Below are 21,136 nucleotides of genomic sequence, written 5' to 3'. Positions count from 1 at the left end.
GCTTGCGATCCATACTTTACTACTTGTATGATAGCATGTCATAGCCTGTCTCCAAAGCCTTCAGATAGTGTCAAGAGACACTGAGGTGACAACGGTTCCAAGAGGGTCAGTTACCTTCAGTTAGACATGTGCTGAGCGACTGATAGCATCTGCTCCCGGCGGGGTGGTCTGTCAGTCTGCATGCTCTGCTTCTATGTGTATTTGCTTGCTTCTTCCTGAATAAATCATCCTGTTAACCAGTAGAACAACTGCATGTGTTCCTGCCACATCCATGCATTGCAACAATGGCGACGAGGTTTGAAGAACCATGAGGCGTTCATGATCCAGTGCTGTGAGGAAACTAATGAAACCTACATGCAAGGAGTGATCCTGCCTTTTAGAACAGGGCAGATTAAGTACAGTTTCCATAGGCGCTTCACCCCAGCAGCACCTGAAGCTGAGCATAACAGTAAAGGAAGCTACCAATTATCGAGCCATGGATGTTTAGATGTCAAAAAGTCAAGACACCCTCTCCTCAGTCTCTGGTGGTCTTTTTCATTGACAAAATGCAAAGGTGGCAGCAGTGGCAGAACGGATGGGACCCTCCTGCAGAATGTGCTGAGTGGCTCCTGAGACTGCCACATCTCACGGGCATCAGCAGCTCTTAAGCTGAATGGGGGGCCTTGAGCGGTGCCCCATAGGGCCTGCAGGTTCCCGTCTTACGCTCCTGGTTGGCAGTGGTTCCAGAAAGTCGTTTTTGAAAGGAAGAAATGTGGCCAAGATCTCGAGTGTCATGAAAGCTCTGGCCGGCTGCGGGAAAGTGCAATAGTCACTGCTTCTGGGAGAGTGCACATGGATGAACAACAGTTACATGAGCTTGAAAGTATCTCCCCAAAAAAGGAAGTAAAGTGCTCTTGATTACTGCGCATGAAGAAAGCAACACGTCTTTATGGGAAGCAGCTCAATTCAGCCTTTACCTCAAGGTGCTAGGGTTTAATACTAATTGTTTTTTATTTTTACAGTTTTATATAGCATGAACATTACCTGAAGGTATTGGAGCGCTTTGCATGAGAACATGTTACATTATACAAGGTCACATTCAGTTGTTTTTTACTGGGCACTGGGAGATTAAGTGATTTTCCAGAATCCCAAGATGTCGACCGACGCCGAGACTCGAACCCTGGTTCACCAGTTCCAAAGTCAGTAACTCTGGCAGTGATGCTGCATCTTCTCCCTACCCTTTGACATCATTTCTTGGCATGTGGCTGTGCACCTCCGTTCAGGGCAGTTGATTACATGTTGGGCTGCATTTCCCAAGAGCCATCTAGATACTTTGCGTGAGTCATTTCCGACACGATGGACCTGATTCACAAAGGTAACTTACACTTTTGAGTAAGTTTACTACTTTTTGTCTATTCACCAAATCCAAGTGTACATTTACTCCAGAAGTGTTATTTACACTTGGATTTTCTGAAAATCAAAAATAGTAGTAAAGTTACTAAAATATGTATAGCCCCCAGGGCCTTCAATTTGATGGAGACATGTAAGTTACACCTTTAGAGTAAACTTACACTCATAGCCTTCAAATAGTACATTTACTGAAAGTGTACATTACTCGACAGTGTACGTCACCTTGCGTTCCGTGCGTTCAGCTCCTGATTTCCTCTCTGCCCTCGGGCACGAGAAGTTTACGCTGGTTGTCATGCGGTCATCTGCTTGCTCTGCGACCCTGGCTGTGTGTTGCTTCCTTTTTGTCGTCTTGCTTTACAGCGTCCAGGATGAGATAGGTTTGTGGCCGCCTTCTCATGCGACATTAAAAACGTTTCCAAGGCGGATTGCTGAGCGGTAGTTTCATGCTGCTCATCTGCCATGGAGCTTCCACCATTACTCTGAAAATTCTCTAAAGTTGCGCTCTTAATGAAAGGTCATTCACAAAAGGCTGCTGTAATGATGGTCCAATCCATGGTACATGAGCATTCATAAAAGAGCACTGAGGTTTGCCGACCTATATTCTCTAATAAAGCGTGGAGAGCAGTAGACGCCGTGTTCCCTCTGTCTGACGCAGCCTGTGAGAGATGGGACAAAGCAATCGTATCATGGGCGGTCTGCGCGCCAATGATTCAATGGCACAGGGTTGTGTTCTTTTGTGTCATCCATTTCATTTTCTCTCCACACTTAGGGGCATATTTACAATAAAGTGGCAAATCATGTCGTTAAGCCAAGAAGGCTAAGGACACTTCGTCACTTTAGAAATGCAGGGCTGCAACATATTTACCAGAATATAGTACAGGACTGTGTTTCCACCTGCGCTGGTGCTGTATTTAGCTGCCTAGCGCCAACACAGGCACCCTTGCACCGAGAAGATTGTTTATGTACAGGATGGTCCCCCTTCCTGCATATAGACAATCTTTAAATGCTGTTTTGTAACATCTGTGTGTGCTGCTTTATAAAGCACACATAGGAGTTGCAAAACTGCATTTCTTTTAAATGATTGTTTATGTGCAGGAAGGGGGACCTACCCGCACATAAACAATTGTTGGCGTTTTAATGTTTCCATGTGTGCTGCACAAGGAAGCACACATGGAAACAGCAAAACCGAAGAGAAATAAGGCATTTCTCCTCATTTCGTCTGTTTAAGACCAGGCTTTCACAGGTTTGGAAGTCTACCAATTTGCATGGTGCGAAAGTTGCGCATCGATTAAATTGTCTCATGGCGTGTTTGGAGATTCCCTTTCTACATTCATGTTTATTTCATTGATTTAGTATTGAGATGTGAGTGATGGGATTTATGATTTGGTGAGCATTTACATACACTCTGAGTTAAGTCCTTCACCTTATTTACAAGGTAGAGTTAACCCACTTAAAGTTGAGTAATGCCACCTTCGCCAGGTCCTTCGATGGTTCAGCAGTACTCCCACTACCCCCAGTGCCTTGAGACCCTTACGGGTGAGGGTGTGTAGTCGCGCTTTACAAGACACCTGATTGATTTATTGATTATCACTGAGTAAGAAAATTGCAATTAAAAAAAGAGCTCAATTATCACAAAATTTAATCAATAATATAGTAATTTATTGTTAGTTGGAAGGCAGTGCAGCCCCATGTGGGAGACCTTTTCTTCTATTTATTTTTGTGTGGTTGAACTCGTGCAATCAAGTTGACCAAAAGAAGAAGGATGGAATTTAAATAAACAGTACCAGAACTAATGAACATCTCGACTTTAGGAATCCGGAGAATGTTTGTCTTTTTCCAGACAGCTGAGTGTTGATTACTGTCACAGTTGTTTATTTCTTTATTTGCCAAATCCATATTTTACCAGCCTTCATAGCAGTTGCGGGTCTGCCCCTTGTAAACATGCTCTCATTGCGTTATTGATTGTGTGGGCTGCAATTCCAATAAAGTGTGTCTGTAAAAGCTTCATACAAAGATTCAATAAATACTTATATATACGAATAAAATGCGTCAGTGACTCAAGTCAATAACCACATCCTCTACAACATTTATAAAAAAATGTACTTTGCGTTTTCCTTCAGGAATTAAGAAATAAGAGTAGAACTAGAAGGAACCTGAGACTCATGTTCTTTGATCTGGTCATTTGTTTCAGGTTCATGATCAAATAATGCTGTGGCAAAGGTAAAAAGAGGATGATGATAACGATAGGTGCACTCTTGACAGATTTGATAGTTTCTCAATGTTCTTTTCAAATGACGTGTCAATTGCAGCAATTTGGACTAAATTTGTGAACGCACTCTACGTTTTATTGTTATTCTTTTCCTCCTTCAGTGCCACCTCGTTAAGTATTGTGCCCAAATTAGGAATGTCATTAATGTAACATTATATAATATAATATAATATGTTATAATATAATACAATATAATATAATATAATATATTCGTAAGTCACCCCTGAAGTGTGTCTTCTCGAACCCCATGGCAGGGTGCTATTATATAAAAATAGGGTACACTACATATTGAAGTTAGTATGCCCTTACAAAAATAAATCTGAGAAGCTGTATCAGTATGTAGTCTAGGCTTGACTTTATAGGTCTAAGGGATATTACATTTTTAATTTTCCTCCTCTGCTCAGAAAAGGGCTAGAGAAATGCAACAACATTATTTCTTGGTAAATTTTAAAAATCTGACTTAATGGTGAAGTAATATTTTTGATAGCTTAAGTAGAAAAGTAACATTGAAATACACATCATGGTCTGGGAGAGTTAAGAACTCTGTGTCAGGCAGGAGTCGCATGACTAGGCTCTTGCCTAAAACCATTTGGTAGCTTATTGCCCCTTGCCACCCTCACACCAGGTTGCATTTCCACAGTTTTCTGGCTCATTAATCCTTGCACCACCTCCCTCTTCCATTGTTTATGAACTCAGCCCCTCTGGCACATTGTCAGACCCCCAGCACCACCAGGTAATTCAATCTGTATTGCTGATGAGCACATTTTAGTAACCTTATTTTGCGCTAACACGCAATGACTGGAACCGTAAATCACAGTGTTACTTGCGCTACACAAGCTCAACAATGGCCACAGTGCATGCCCTGGGAAACACGGTAATTTAACTGAACTCTCGAGGTAGTTTAGTGAACCTAGGCGGCCTCTTGGGTGAGTGAGGCTGGGCGCAGCTCTGTATTTAAGCCACGCCCATGCCTGACTCTAGCGCTTTGGCTGAGTCTCCTGGAGGGCGCGGACCGCTACTGTTACTCACCTTATCTGAGTCTTTCAGATGTGGAAGACATCCCCAGCTCAACGCGCTGCGTCCCTTCTCTGCACCGCTCGCTGTACCTCGCACCAGGACGCCGTGATCAGCGACTCCAACGTCTCAACAAAACGCACATCCGAAAGAGAAACAGAATAGAAAAGTAAGAGCCAGCTTACTAACGCATCATACAGGTATCAGGGGCATTATTTAAATCTCCTAAAGAACTAACCTTCGCATTGACTTAACCAGAACTTCAAGACAGAATTGCTACCTAACTCATGCTTTTAACAGAGAACCGGTACTTTTCTCGAACTTTTAACAAAGAAGTGTTACTTTTCATAACTCTGGCATATTGGCATAACCGAACTACAGAGAAGACGGTATGAAGGAAAACAACATGGTTACAAAAACTGAAGTAGGTAGGAAACGCATGGCTGAGTGTGTTAAATGTTGTGTTGCGCATTGTGACGCTGCATTGTTGGATATGTTCTGCACACTATGAAAGCGCATCGCGGCATACAGTCATACGTGGCATAAAATATTTTGTACTGTATGTGTTTGTACCAATTAGGAAATCTCCGGTCTCAGATTCTATTTCTTTGTTCATAGTGGCCTGAACGGTTCCTCTTTTCATGTTTGAACACTACAGAATCCGAGACAGAGCAGACATCTGATTCCCCATCGATACCATCACTCATGTTGCCTCGTGTGTGCAGACTTCATAATCCTGCACATACAAAAGTATAAATGGACTCAGGGGTAAGGAAGGCTTAAGGCTGGACCTAAGTACTAACAGCTTCTCTTCTCCATATAGGATTTGACAACAGAGTGCAGTGCCAGTAGACGACTCCACATCAACCAGACACACAGCAGAGCGGGCCCTCCCCCCCTGAGGTCGACCACTTTTCTTGTAGAACATTTACTTCTAGTAGAAGAAGGTTTAGCATAGTAGAGCTAGCTCCATATCATCTCTGCGGGGTCCATTATGAAACCTCAAGGTAAGTCTTGTATTCATTGTGCGACAGACAGTCTGGATCAGAGGACTATGGGTTTCCTTTGGGCCTAGGAAAAGGAAATGGATGCAAATGGCTGACCACTTAGCAACAGTAGCTCATTGGAAGTGGCCTAGAACAGTTGGCAGAATAAATGGCAGCTTAAGCACCACCTCTTTTGACTTGGAGATGCCAGGGAGGGCTTCTCATTCCCAGAGCCCTTGTAAACAGCCTATCCCCAGTCACAGATGAGGAAAAACAATGTCTCCCACCTGTCACGCTTCAAGAGCTGGAATACATATCTTTGGCTTGGAGAGGTCACAGCTCTGGCACAGAGTACAATGGCCCTCCTCTCCACCCAGGAAAGGCCAATGAGTGTAAATTGCTTACCACTGAGCAAGGATTAGCTAACTGAGAGTAGACAGAAACAGTTGACAGAATAAAGAGCACCTTTAGCACTACCTCTTTTGACATGGAGATGCAAAGGGGGTTTTTGTTATTCATCCCCAGGACCATCCTAGACACATAGGGCTTGATTCCGAGTTTGGTGGTTTTCAAGCGAGCTGCCATGCCAACGCCCCGCATGAAGACTGCCAAAGCTGTAGTCAGACTGCCTGCCAGATTATGAGCGTATTTGTAGTCTGGTGGGCGGCACTTTGGTGGTCCTGGGGCAGTGCGTGTCTAAGGCTCAAGTGTGAGCCTTAGAAAGGCAGTGACATGGGACCCTCAAAGCACATTCCAGCCCGGGAAGAAAGGCATCATGTTGTGCATTTCTTTCCTTACTGGAACTGGGGGTGCAGACATAAAGGGGTGCACAACATGTGCCCCCCCTGCATGCACACCCTGCACAGAAGCGACTGAAGACTCTGTAAGGGCCTCCTGAGTTTCCTCGCTGCCACCCTTTCAGGTCGGACCATGGAAAGTGGTTGGAAAAAAAGGCATACGTAAGACTGAATGGTAGGGGTTTAGAGAGGAGTAAGTGGGTTAGGAAGCAGTTTCGGGGGAGATATGCACCGTCAACAGGAGCAAGTCCATTTTTATTCACAAACTGCACTTCTAAAGTTACTACAGCTAGAAAGAGACCCAAAACAGCAGTAAATTACTTCAACTCATAGCTGCAGTAAGTTGTGCACCACGCATGGCCAACTACTGGCACTGCAACATCCCCCCATACAAAAGTATGGAGGCAGCTTAAAATAACATCCATAATAAACAAACTTATTTAAAATAGTTAAATATAAAAATGAATATAATTTAATGCTGAAACATCTAAAAACAAATCATTAATTTATATATAAATATTTAAATTACTAAAAAGTTTCATTCAAAATTAGGTAAAGAGTGCTGTAGTATTTTTTGTTTTTGTCCACTTTTAAAATAAATATATAAAATTAATTTACATTTACATTAATAAAAGTATTTTTACTAACCATTTTTAGTTAAATAAACTTTTTCACTTGTCCCTATGCATGAGGGAGACATTGCAGTCAAGGTGGAGTATACGGTATACGGTAAAGTATAGGGAAAAGTAACCTTGGAAAATGTTAGTAACATTATGTGTATGGTAGATATTAATGTAAATTAACTTTATATATTAACTTTAAAACTAGCACAAAATAAAACAAATGCTACAGCACTATTACCTTAATTGTTATTACAACTTTTAATTAACTTACATATATTTAATTGTAATAAAAATATTTTTCTAATTAAACAATAAATTCCCACCTAAATATTTTTTTAAAATTTTGCTAATATGGATTACTACTACTACTGTTACTACTACTACTACTAAAAGTGAAATGCAGAATTAGTTAAAAGTAATTTAGTTGAATTTTAACATTTTACGCTACATCCAATTTAGGTTCAAAATGGATTGATAAAATATTTTATACTTAAATAATAATTTGTTTTATTTTTATATTTATTTGTTTACATTAAATCACATTTATTTACATATTTACCTATTATAATTAGTTTCATTTAATTTAACAACATTTGCTAAGGGGTTTTATTTTAAGTCCCTACCTCCGTTATTTTCTATGGGAGGGTGCTGCACTAAAGTGGTTAGCCGTGTCTGGTGCTGGATTTACTTATTTTTCCAGCAGTAGCAATTTACCCTCATGAATTTGGCTTCACACTCTCTTTCAGAGGGTGTAGACATGTAAGACTACACTTTTGAGTAACTTTTTACTCAGATTATGTGAATAGCGAAACACAGTATATATACTTGAAATAATAAAAGTAAGCTCACGTGTGAAAATTACTCACAAGTATAAGTCACCTTTGTGACTAGCCCTGTAAGTCGGAAGGTAAAACCCTGGTAAAACCAGGACAAGCCGCTTGCTGTGTCAAACCTCTGTTCCATGGTGGTCAGCCTGAAACTACACCTAGATGCAGGTGCTCCCCAAACTGTTTATTTTCTATGTGCTTTTTGGTTTAACATTTTAAAATGTTACTTCTCTGGTTCCCCTCAACCAATTGTGGTGATCTGGCGAACTTATGCTCATTACATTCTTCTCTGTTTTCTACATTGGTTTGGGAGTTATTGTATTCTTGTTGGTACAGCCTTAACTTGGCCTGTAGTTCTCTGGGAAATGCTTGCTGCTCGTGCCATAGCTACTAAAGCTTGAGCAGAGAGTCTCTCATAACTCTAGGCTGACTTAATCAGAGAGGGTGTATATAATTGGGAAGGCTACCCACTCCCAAATTAATAACCCCATTTCTGTCTGGTAGGAATTAGACGTCCTGAGATCAAAGGAACAACTAATATATGAGTACAAAACAAAAGTTCCCCCTATAATACCCTTGTCTTGTGTTGAGTAACTTCCTAATAAAGATTTTTCATTTTTAGACGGAGAAGAGGGGAAAATATTGTGTTCTTTCTGCTCATTTCGAAAATTAACCCCAGGTCAAGCATTAAGATGAGAATTTAGCTTGAATAGAGTGTATGTGAGTAGTCAGACAAACATCATAAGATGGGGTTGATGATTATTACATGCCGCCCCAGGTTCCCTGAAAGAACTGAATTCTCCTGCAGAGAAAAGGACATTTTTTCAAAGTTTTGCTGGCACAAAGAATTCTCTCTCTTTCAGAACAATCTATGAAAGGTTGGACTTCAGCTGTCCAATTGGAAACAATGTTCAAAATCGGATTTTAAATTTTAGTTTTTGTTTAGATCTGGAACACTTCAGTAGATTGCACGCCCTATATATCTATCATAAATAACTAACACAGCAAAGATCTAAATTACCCTCTGTGGTGCCTGAATGGAGGGGAAGTTGTGTAGTTATTCAAAATACCATTTCTGTGCTAACTACAAAGGTTACTACAGCCAAAAAGCCACACAAAAAACTGTAAATTACTCCGGCTCAGAGCCAGAGAAAGTCCAGCATCACACATGGCCAACCACTGGTACTAATGTAGAAACAACACCCCTGAGCATCTAGGAGTATACACGCAGCACAAAGTTATTCTATACATGACAGACTAAGACTTAAATCTTAAACTGTTTTAATCATTATCTCTTTGAAAATCCTAATATACAAAGATGGTTGATGAATCACAACAATACGTAAAATCCAAAGACACAATCAATTATCCACACAGTCACGCTACAGTACAACGTCCAAGTAGAAGCATTATAATGTCTTCATTTTACCAATTGTCCTAAATGATCTTAAATTCAGTTTCACAGCCATTGGTACTGCAACACCCACTCTCAAATCCACCATCACGTATGCAATATGAAGCACTCCATTGATTCTGGAGCTATGCTTGCACTGTATAACTATCCAAATGGAAATAATTAAATGCCACTGATTTACTACCAGTGGTAAATCAAAACGGTATCTCTTGGGCTGGAAAAAATAAGCAGATTATGAGTTAGACCCTGAGGGTCTACTTAGAAATCAGGAAGTGGGGAGGAGGATCGGCCCGCATCAGATTTAATACAGCTGACAGGGTTAATTTTTGTTCATGACCAGCTTTTTAGGTCTCGCCTGATCCAGCGCATGCACTGGACTGGCCGAGACATTTAGTAGCTGCTTTTGAAAGTGCTACCAAAGAGGCCACCAGCTTACTGTCACATGCTTTAGCGCGCATGCTGCTGCACGTGTAACCCAAGCGTGCTTTAGCGCGTCATCGCGATTACTTTTGCTTTCACGGCCACACGGTGTTACTTTTACTGCCGCGCGGCCAATGCTTGTCTTCACAGAAATACACCCTTTCTTCTCTGTAGCACTAGCAGTGTCCAAGAAGGGACAATTGTGGTACTTTGTGAAAACAAACATGAGATTAAAGGCCTATTTCTGCAAATTTGTTTTATCTGGCGCACAAAGCGAGCCGCAGCCCCTCAGAACTTTTTCGATGCGCGTTTCTCAAGTGCTGCCCTTCCACAGACGAGGCTTCCTTCGCCGTCCTCTCTGAGGGAACGGAAATTCGACAAAAGCATATCCTCAATAATTTTCTAGGCATTGTTATGTGGCAAGTGAGGCTTCCTGAAAGCTGCTTCCAAATTTCTAGTCTGGGAGAAAAGCTGCCCCTCTGTGTGTACTGTTTTCAAATGTGTTTTCAAACTATCCTTCCCTTTGCCAACAGGTTCTATGCAGTCTACTTCTAGGTGTTTTATTTTTTTTTTAAGTTCAAAGAGTTTTTATTGAAAAGAAAACAAGGTGTCTATGCAAAGTATACCGTGTGAGTTTTACATTAATACATTCCACGCTACTACATAAAAAGTCTAAGAATTGGACTATTGATACAAAATTGAAACAGAGTAAAGTGAAACAAGTGAGACATAAATGCCTTTAAGGTACACAAATGAAACTGATGGAACAATTAGGAAAGTCAAGGAGGTTTAAAAACTTCCTGTTGAGAAGGTTTTAGTAGACAACATCGTTTGGCACTAGCATCAATATATATTGTAACAGGCGACCACAAGTCAACGCCGTTCGCAGCCATATGAGAAGGATACGCAAAGGCAGTATCCAACCTGTGGTTATGACAAACAGTATACCACTAAGCCTTATAGGAGATCTTCATAAAGTCTTTCCAATTAATGGTAATTTGTTGAAAGGCAGTTGCTAATAATAAATCAATAATTTTGACATTAAGAGAAACATTATCCCAAATGGAAGAAAGACTGCCTAGAAAGATATGAGTGAAGGAAAAAGAAAATGTAGTGTCAAAAATTAAGTTAATTTGAGACCATACTTGCTTCCAAAATTTGTGTACTTGTGAGTATGTAAATAACATATGAAATAGGTCAGCATTGGGGGATGAACAAGTCCAACAGGTATCTGGAGTGGATGAAAATCTTTTGCATAATGTGACTGGCGTGAATAAAAGTCTATTATAAACAAAGAACAATGTCTGCTCGGTATTTGCTGCCCTGGAAGATTTACGTATTTTGGTCCAAATGCCTGTCCAAAGTGATGCAGGCCAGCAAGTGTTGAAATCCTGTTCCCATACCTCTTCAGTTTTCGTCTTCTGTCTGTCTATGCAAATGCCTTGTAGGTGGCTATAAATAGTAGAGGCTTTGGGTGTGGTCAATAATAAGGTATGAAGTCTGGAGGAGGGTTCTGGGTTAGTAGAGTCATCGTGTATAAGAGGAAAGTGAGAGTAAATTTCCAGCACAGTATTTTTGAGTATATTGTATTTATGGATGAAGGAGGCCGGTAGATTAAATACTTGCCTGAGCGTAGCAAAAGGCAAAAATTCTGATTCTGAAAATAACTGATGGATTCATATTAAACTTTTATTTCTCCAAATCTTCCAATAAAAGGGTTTGTTTTGGATCAACAAATTATTGTTATGCCAAATTGTTGAGTTTAGAAAGGAGTCCATAGTGATGTGAGTGTGGTGAGAAGGTAAATCGAGTAATTTGGAAGTATATTTTATTATGGGAGTAGAAATAGATTGTGATTTGCACGAGAAAGAAAGATATTCACGAAATGAGTAAGGAGATAAAAAAAGACGTTCCGTTAAGGTCCAGAGAGGGCAGTCATCTGTAGAGTCAAGCAACCAAAGAGAGGCCTGACGTAACAATAAAGCTTTCTGATAAGCCTGGAAATCCGGAAAGTTAACTCCGCCCTCTGATTTAGGGTGAATCAACTTTAGTTTAGACATCGAGGTTTCTTATGACTTCACAAGAAAGAGGATAGAATGGAATTTACTTTCTTAAATAATTTAGATGTGATTGGGACTGGGACGTTAGAAATAGTGTATAAAACTGTGGGAGAGAGCATCATCTTTATGGTGTCTAAGCGACCCCACCAAGACAAGTAGAGGGGATGCCATTTAGAGGCCAGTTCTGAAATCTTTTGAATACATTTATTCATACATAATGTTACTGTTTCTGAAAGTGAAGGTGTAAAGTGTAAACCTAGGTACGTAATAGGATTCGGGCTCCATTTGAAATGAGAGGCAAGAAAATCTGAGATAAAAGTATATTTTGTTAAAGGCAATATTTCACATGTATCATTATTTAATTTATATCCAGATATCAGGGAATAAGACTTCACCTCCGCTAAAAAAGCCGGAATTGAGTCTTCTGGTCTGGACATAAAGAGCAATATATAGAATCTCACAAGGGGTTTAAAGTGGTGCGGTACGTAATGGCGCCTCTGCGTGTGAACGTCAGTATCAGGCAAAATTCAACACGGTGCTACAGGTGGGGGGGATACCCCTAAACCCCCTTAGCAGACCGAAGTCTATTACAGAGATTTGCAAATTACCTGTGCACACGTATATTATATCAGCAGTATAAATTACTGTATGTAATGCAACAAGAAATCAATAAAACAAAGATCAAATGGCGTATTTTCTTTCTTTGTGGTTTAATCGGTGATCAAATGCCCAGCCAACACGTGTTTCGTCAGGGTGTGAACCCTACGACTTCTTCAGGGCTAGTGAACAAAGCGGGCAGGGAAAATAAATCACTCCGCCGGTTGTAATTCTGTCCGGGCTGTGGAAGGGACAGTCAAAACCCAGGAGGGGCAACGAGTAAAATGCGGTGAGTACCAAAGTCAGAGCACCGGTGATTGCTACAGTTTGTGAATCTCTGGCGTACTCGCTTGACCCACCACGCCCTGTTCCTTACGTGCTCTGACTTTGGTACTCACCGCATTTTACTCGTTGCCCCTCCTGGGTTTTGACTCTCCCTTCCACAGCCGGGACGGAATTACAACCGGCGGAATGATTTGTTTTCCCTGCCCGCTTTGTCCATTAGCCCTGAAGAAGTCATAGAGTTCACACCCTGACGAAACACGTGTTGGCTGGGCATTTGATCACCGATTAATCCACAAAGAAAGAAAATACGCCATTTGATCTTTGTTGTATTGATTTCTTGTTGTATTGCATACAGTAATTTATACTGCTGATATCATATACGTGTGCACAGGTCATTTGCAAGAGCAAAATATCATCAGCATAAGCTGCAAGTTTGAGGTGAACATTTGATGTTTGAGAACCATATATGTTTGGGTTTTGACGTAATTTGGACAAAAAAGGTTCTAGGGCCAGATTGAATAGGAAGGGGGAAGAGGACATCCTTGACGCACACCTCTACCTGGGTTGAAAAATGGGGAGCTTAAGCCATTAGCACACACTGCAACACAGGGGTTAGAATAGAGGAGAGATAATAAAGTTATAAAGTTAGGGCCAAACCCAAACCATTTAAGAGTGTAGAATAGATAGTTCCACTCAACTCTATCAAAAGCCTTTTCGGCGTCTAACGCAATTGCTGCCATAGAATATTTAAGATGTGTGGATTTAGATAAAACGTCAAAAAAGAGACGCGCATTGTCTGTAATGAATCATCCCTTAACAAATCCAGATTGTTCTTTTCCCAACAAATTTGGTAAGTAAGAGTCTAGACAAATGGCTAAAGCTTTGAAAAAAAATTTGTAATCAATATTTACCAATGAAATAGGTCTATAATTTTTGCAGTACTTAGAATCTTTACCTTCTTTGGGGATGAGACATATATGAGGTTCTGAAAAAGAACCAGAAGTACTATTGGAGGAACAAAACATTTTTTATAAGTGAATGTAATTTGGGAATTAAAAATTTGGAAAAGTGGATATAAAATTCAACTGTAAAACCGTCCGGGCCAGGTGCTTTATCTTTTTTAAGGTTTTGAAGAGCTTTTAGGAGTTCTTGTTGGGTGAGGTCTGATTCTAAGGGAGATAAATCTGGAGGGGACTGTTGGGGCTTTTAGATGTTTGAAAAGAATTGTGATAGTGAGTGTTCCATAGGTTGGGTTTCTGATGAATACAAAGATTTGTAGAAGAGAGAAAATTCATTTAAAATTTCAGTATCTTTAAATTTTAGGATTGAGTGTTCATCGAAAACAGAGTCAATGTTTAATTTGTTATGGCAAATCTTTAAGTAGTTGGGTAAAGTTTTTCCCGCTTTATTCTTACCACCATAGAATTTTGAACTGGATTTTAACAAGTAAAGTAAGGCATCTTCTGTTGACTTCTTATTAGATTGCATTTTAGCGTTGATAAAGGTCTTTAAACATTCCTCTGAGTGAAATGCATAATAGGAGTGTTCCAGTTTCTTAATTTCTTGGAGGAGGTCCATTGAAATCTTATGTGCAATTTTTCGCTTCTTTGCGGTAAAGCCAATAATAAAGTCTCTTGCTGAGGCTTTAAAAGCATCCCAAATGGTTGAGAGTGATAGGGATTCTGTTTGATTTCTCTCAAAGTAGTCATTAAAAAAGGAGGTGAAGGATGCAGTGAACTTTGGGTCTAAAAGGAGTGCATTATTAAAGCGCCATCTCCTAGGAGCAATATTTCTGGGCAATATATCGAAACCAATTGAAACGGGTGCATGATCCGATAGGAGAATAGGACCAATTTCGGCATTGGTGAGGGACTGCAAAATATTATTTGAGACAAATACATAATCAATTCTTGATTGAGTGTGATGGGTAGAGGAGTAAAAAGAATATTCTCTAGTGTTCGGGTTGCAGAGACGCCAGGCGTCAAGCAATTTATGTTGAGTAATAGTATGAGTGAAAGATCTATGTGATTTCGTGGGGACAAAAGGCACTTTAGAATTTCTGTCTATAAAAGGGTCAAAGACCTGATTACAATCTCCCGCCATTATAAAATTATCTTCAGTGCAATTAGAAAGTTGCTTAGCTACAGTTGGCCAGAAGGAGACATCTCCACCAGTAGGGGCATAAACATTAAGAAAAGAAACTGGAACACCTTTTAGTGACAATTTAACAATAAGCCATCTCCCATCAACATCGGACTCCTGCGATAATAACGTAACTGTAATAGATTTGCGGCACAGAATCATAACTCCATTTCGTTTACCATCCCCTGGAGCAAAATACACCTCTCCCGCCCAACCTCTTTTTAACTTCAGAGATTCAGTATCAGTGAGATGTGTTTCCTGTAAAAAAACAATATCAGCGTTTAATTTGGTCAAGTGAGTCAAAACCCTTTGTCTCTTTATAGGAGAATTTAATCCCCTAATGTTCCATGAAACTAATTTAAGTGGCATACAATATTAAAAAAAGCATAAAAATAGCAACATGAAAAGATAGTCCAAATCAATGAGGAGGATAAGAGAAGCATGAGAATCCATAAGATAGAGGGAAGTGAACAATATGAACTTGAGTCAATGAAGAGGAGAAATAGCAAATGTCAGACGTCAGAGAAAGGACTCAAGTGATACATAACCATGAAAAAAGACAAAGTGTGCGAGTAAAACAGAAGTCGAAAAAAAGAAAGGATTAGATATGTAGTATTAGAAAGAAGTAGAGAAGAAAGGCTCAAGAAAAAGAAAAAGAAAGCACAGACACCATAGGAAGGAGAAATAATGCGGTGGACTAACCACAAAATGAGAGACAATACAAATAACATACCTACAAAAACGAAACAAGGATGTGGGGGTAGGAAGAACCACATGGAGCAGACGAACCGTCTAGGGAAGACTCAATCGCACCGGGGGGACATCACGCCAAAACGTAAACATAGCTGCAAAAGCGAAGAAAAACATATTGAGCAACAAGTTGTAAAATGAACGAAATGACAAGAACCAGAGGATATGGTAAATGAGCCAAAACTAGTGTAAACTTCAAATGACTTACATAGTCAAAAAGGAGAAATAACATCACATAAATAAGAAAGACATCTTCAAACTAGCAGTTACATATTCAAGGGGTGAAGGTCCTGAAGAATCCATATGTGTCATGCTATGAGAATTAATGAAACTTTGTAGATGTAGAGGATCTTCATACAATGTTGTTTTGTTGTTATAAGTGACTTTGAAAAGGCAAGGGTAGTATAAACCATATCTAGCTCCCATGGAACGAAGATCAGGTCTCATACTAAGGAAAGCCTTGCGTCTGACTGCTGTGGCTCTTGAATAATCCTGGGCGAAAAACAGTGTGGAGCCAGACCAAGAGATCTGCTAATACTTTCAATAAATCTGTATATTCGAGAAAGTAAAGGATAACACCTATTGGATGCTGTGGAGAAGTTATGTTGGTGGAAGCTCGGCCAAGTCTGTGAGCACGTTGTATGTTCAACAGAGTGTCCTCAGGTAGATGAAGTATCTTGGGTAAGAAGGATTTGAAGAAGATTATAGGGTCTGCACCTTCCGCTCCCTCTGCCAGCCCATAAATTCGAACGTTATTCCTCCTATTTCGATTTTCCAACTCTTTAATCTGCTTTTGGAGTGATACAACCTTAGACTGCAAGAATGTGACACCCTTGGTGGTTTCAGTGAGGGAGGAAACATTTTGTTCAACAGTTGTGAGTCTGTTATCGAGTTGAGATCAGTTGTCTGAGAGAGCTTGTAATTTAGAGTTGGTTTCCTCAACGAAAGGTCTGAGAGCTTTTATCTCCTGCAGTAAGAGTTTCAAAGAGACTGGAGAGGGTGGTTTGGGAAGCGAGGGGGGGTCTTTTTTAAGACGTTTAACGTTAGACTTACCTGGCAATACGACTGCGGAATCCATTGTTGTGTTATTGTCTTCTGACTCAAATAATCCTGAGTCTTCTAGTTTAGAGAGCTCTGAGAAAAGTTTGAAAGTTTTGATAAAAGAGCGACGTGGCTTGGGTGCAGCGCAGAGAGGTCCTTTTGTTCTGCCCATTAACATATCAGATATGCAGAGTGAGGGAAACGAGTAACCAGTTCAAAAGTCAGTTAATCCTTATAAAAAGCACTTGAAATGTAGATTCTGCAGCCAGCAAAACAGCTATAAGGTCCTGCACTCAGCAAAATATCAAAAAACAGCTTGCATCTGTGAGTAATATAACATCATCTGCACAAAAGGTATGAAATCATATCGTTCTGGAAGCACAGAAATCAAATAAATACTGGTGCTGGATAAGTGTTATAATATTAAAATGAAGGCTTAGCATGTGAAAAAGCAAGAAGAGAAAAAAAAAAGAAAACGAGTGAGCCACCAGCTGAAAACATAATGGCTCATTATCTTGCCATCAGTGAAAATGTACAAAATGGCGGCCAACTAAACAACTCCTCAGAGTGAATGTAGCAACGTGATGAGGAAAGGACACTCCTTAATAATCCGAGTTAGTCGTAATAGGTTATGGAGACATCGTGCGCAATGCGAGTGCCGGCGTTTTGGGCAAGAAGAGAAACTTTGCTGATTCATGATGGAAAGGCAGGCTGCTGCGACGTCGCTTAATTCGCTAAGATGGAGGCCGCATCTGAAGCAAACTGGCAACTGGACATTTACCTGTTAAAGGAAGAGAAGAGATTCAGAAAGGAGTCCGTTGGGATGAGCGGCACTTCAGATGAACATTCCTCCTGTTTGCTTCGTGTAACGTGCCCTCCAAGCGTGATATTGCCGCACCGGTTACGGGAGCCTTACGGAGACGCCGCCATGCTTGTCGGGTGCTTAGCCACGCCCCCTTACTTCTAGGTGTTTTAATGCATGAAATAAAACATGTCACCATTTAATAAGTTATGAGGGAGCTTAGTTAATTTGTCTTTTTTCATTTTCCTCTCACATTAAATTAAAACAGAATGCCAAACTCGAATGGTATATACCTAATGCGACAGGCCCATGCCTGTAGGCACATCTGCAGACTTGTTTCAGGTTATTATCGCCAGGAATCTGTACTGCTAGGGCAGAGTTTGTTGCTTTGCCAGGTAGAGCCTGAAGTAAACTTGACTCTGCCCCAGCCGTGCCAGCCTTTCAAGCCTGACCTACCTTAAAATGCTTCCCTAGACAGACGATCCCACTTACGATGAGTGATGTGTGTGGAAGTTGGCCCACTGTTTTATCAGAGTTTTGTGCATATTGGATGGAAGCGGCATGCAGGCCGCATTCTTAGCTCAGTGTGTTTTTAATGAAATACACTGCGAGCTCTGTGCCAAAGTAACCCACCTCCTGGCAGTTTTACTGTTTACTTATTACTGTCGCAAATCTGCCAGGTTGCTGATTGGTAACACAATCTAGTTCTCTCTGCATACAGCAGACCTTTTGCCAGTGAAACTCAAGTACATCACAGTAAATGTATGGCTTTTAAAGCAATTTGTTAGAAAAATATAGATTGAGCAGCAAGTGTGTGCCGACGACTAAATCCGAGTGCAACAGAAAAGGCTGTCATTGAAGTGCACGGATGTTATTACGTGATTGGCTCTTAAAAAGAGTTATTAAGTTATTAAGAGTTTTGACGACGAGGCAGCACTAAGGAAACCTATCAAAGACGCACATCCATTAATAAATACTGCCTAGATTAACCAACCCTCCAAATGTTTAATTCTGCCTTTAATTTTCACAGGTCCCCAGCGGGCGGTGCTTCAACCGCCTCCCCGCAGCCCAACCGTCGGCAGCAAGCAACACACCATATAATTTGACTTCGCGGGCTGCAATGGCCCTCCGAGAAAATAGCTATTGTGCGCTCATTTGTTTATGACCATTGCTAGGGCACGTTGCCGCATTCCGCTGTGCAGAGCCGGTCACAAGACTGCACCGGTTACATCCGGGTAATTGTAATTACTTTGGTGTAACTGACGCGCAAGATGTTTTCCATTTACAATTGCCCTAATTTAAGTTTCTTATCCGACGTCCACTGTAGACACGATCAACAGGGTGACTTATGTCCAATGTAGACACAATCAGCAGGCTGACTCCATGGGTATGTTTGCAATACAGAGATGTCTGGCAGACGTATCAGTGACCTTAATTTCAGGAGCCTGCTGGCAATGGGTGCATGCGTATTTTTATCATTCACAGCTATTGCTGTGGTATTTAGAACATATGTGTCTGTCGACATAGGTCCAGAAGGGACCACATGTTGACTAGATTTTCAGGATATACAATTTAAATGGAAATCAATTTTTATAGTGGAGAGAGAATGTGGCGTAAAGGCTAGGGCGGGTGACCTCGGAGCTGGGGTACTGGGTTCGAGTCTCGGCAGGGACGCTCAACATCCTGTGATTCTGGGCAAATCGCTTCACCCCCACCCCCATGCCTAACAAAAACAAGCATTGCGATAGCCAATAGGTCGCGCCTTGGGACCTTATAAGTGTTTACTAATGCAACAGTTGAGGCACCAAGGATATCGTGCTGCATAACTATAAGGTCCCAAAAGCGAGACCTATTGGCTATGCCAATGCTTGTTAGAAGTGGATTTCCTTAGTGAGCCACCAGTGGGAAACTGTGTGGGCCTGTGTAGTTTCTAAGCCAATGATAGCACTCATAATAATTTTATGTCCAGTAACTCCCGTTATTGGATGCAACAAAGGCTATCACAACACCTAATGTCACCAAAACAGTAATCTCAATATAGTAGGGTATTCTCAGTATAGTACGGTATTCTCAATATCGTACCGTAATCTCAATATAGTACGGTCATCTCAATATAGCACTTGTCTTGTTACCGAGCAAAGTAATATTGATTCCAAACCTTTTTGAATGCCAAATATTTTACAAACAAATGGAGAATACCAGAACATGATGAACTGAAATTTAGAAATATAAATTTCCTGGCTCTGAAATAAAATTGAGACTACTGTGTCTATAAAATCTTCATGCAACTATGACTGGATGCCAAGATCTTTCTTTCATCACTAAAGAATATTTATTCTGCTAGTTTAACCAAAAATAGACAGCTGGAGAGTGAAAACAGATTGTGAAACAAATCCTTGAAAGTGTTATGATGGATAGAGCAAATGTCCCTCCAATGATTTTACAAAGTTATGAGATCCCTGATGTAATGTAAACAATTACACACTCTGTAAGTAGAAACTGGTAATACGGATTGCGAGGTCATCCATTTTCCTGCCACAGTTTAACCTCAGCTTCTGACCAAGTATATTTACACCCTACCTCTTGCTCCAATGAGCCTGCACTGAATGACATCCTGTAAATCACATCGCCCACTACAATTGGATATGGCTGCTGATGGAGCAGGTAAAACAAAATTTTGTATACCTCTTCTAATTTGCATGAAATTAATTACGTAATCATTCTAAATCTAACTCGTACTAATTGGTTTGAAGTGAAATTTACTAACCAACTTTTACACCTTGATAAACACCAGATACACGTGGGACTAAAATGCTAATTGCATGGCAGAACAATGAATTAATTAACTATGGTACGCAAACTAACTTTAGATTGTGGGGAAATAGAAAATTGCATGATTTATGTTGCTTTGTGATGGTTTGTGCTTCCAGTACTACAAAATGGTAAGTATAGTTGCTTTAAGTGTTGCTACAAGCTATGTAAATACTAATATACATTGGGATTAGTGTGGGTTTAAACATTAGAATCTCCATTTCTATATTTTAATTATGGGTATGTCTGTTTTTGCTTAAGTTGGCATTCGGGCCTACTAGGCCGCAGTACCTAAGATGAAGTCCCTACAAAGCCGCCATCATGTGAGCGCGATGACTTTTGCGCAGAATCGGATGGCTCTGGAGATCTCTAAGTGACCTCAGCTCTGTGACACCGTGTTGCTTGTCAAGGATATGAGCGTGGTAGCCTGCCAACTGATGGACGGTGTGAACAGCAAAGGGGACAATACAGAACCTGTACTGAAATGTTTTCTCTTCCTCCAAACGAAACTTTCGCCTGGGAGCCGAATGAATAGTATACAATTTGCACTTTGCTATGCCCAGTCTCATGGAGAACCAGTTTACCCTGGGAAACTTTTATAAAATTACAGATGACCCCGGACTGTCCAATCAGAACATTTCTCTACCCCTAAAATGTTGCGTGTTAAAATGAAGTAAGAGGGAAAAAGGGTTTAAAATGCCATCATCCTCCAAAGGGGGGTGGTTCAGGGGGTGGATCTTTCATGGCGTTGGGTCTGCATTGAGCTCTTGAAGAATTCCATGGTTTGCCTTGGGTTTCTTGGATTTTCTGGAAGTTATTTCGTCTGATGGTTTCATCTTTGCTGTGGGTCGGACATTTATCCCGGAGATTGTACCAGAGAATGCGGATAATTCTTTGTTTGCTTAGAGG

The 21,136-nt window shown here is 40.6% G+C and overlaps 1 protein-coding gene across 1 annotated transcript in view; it reads right to left on the bottom strand.

The window, feature by feature from the left end:
- The window catches only part of LOC146859817 (uncharacterized), a 58,285-nt gene extending 42,640 nt beyond the window's left edge, over nt 1-15,645 (bottom strand). Inside the window, exons 1-2 of the mRNA XM_085646116.1 lie at nt 15,557-15,645; nt 4,688-4,800 (exon numbers count right to left, since the gene is read on the bottom strand). Coding sequence (XP_085502242.1) covers nt 4,688-4,800; nt 15,557-15,599 — 156 coding nt within the window. The 5' untranslated portion in view covers nt 15,600-15,645. The remainder of the gene's footprint in view (nt 1-4,687; nt 4,801-15,556) is intronic.
- Between the last annotated feature and the right edge of the window lie 5,491 nt (nt 15,646-21,136).

Source organism: Triturus cristatus, chromosome 3_1 (genome assembly GCF_964204655.1).
Source record: "Triturus cristatus chromosome 3_1, aTriCri1.1, whole genome shotgun sequence".
Lineage (NCBI taxonomy): Eukaryota > Metazoa > Chordata > Amphibia > Caudata > Salamandridae > Triturus > Triturus cristatus.
This window is presented reverse-complemented; position numbering and strand designations above follow the sequence as displayed.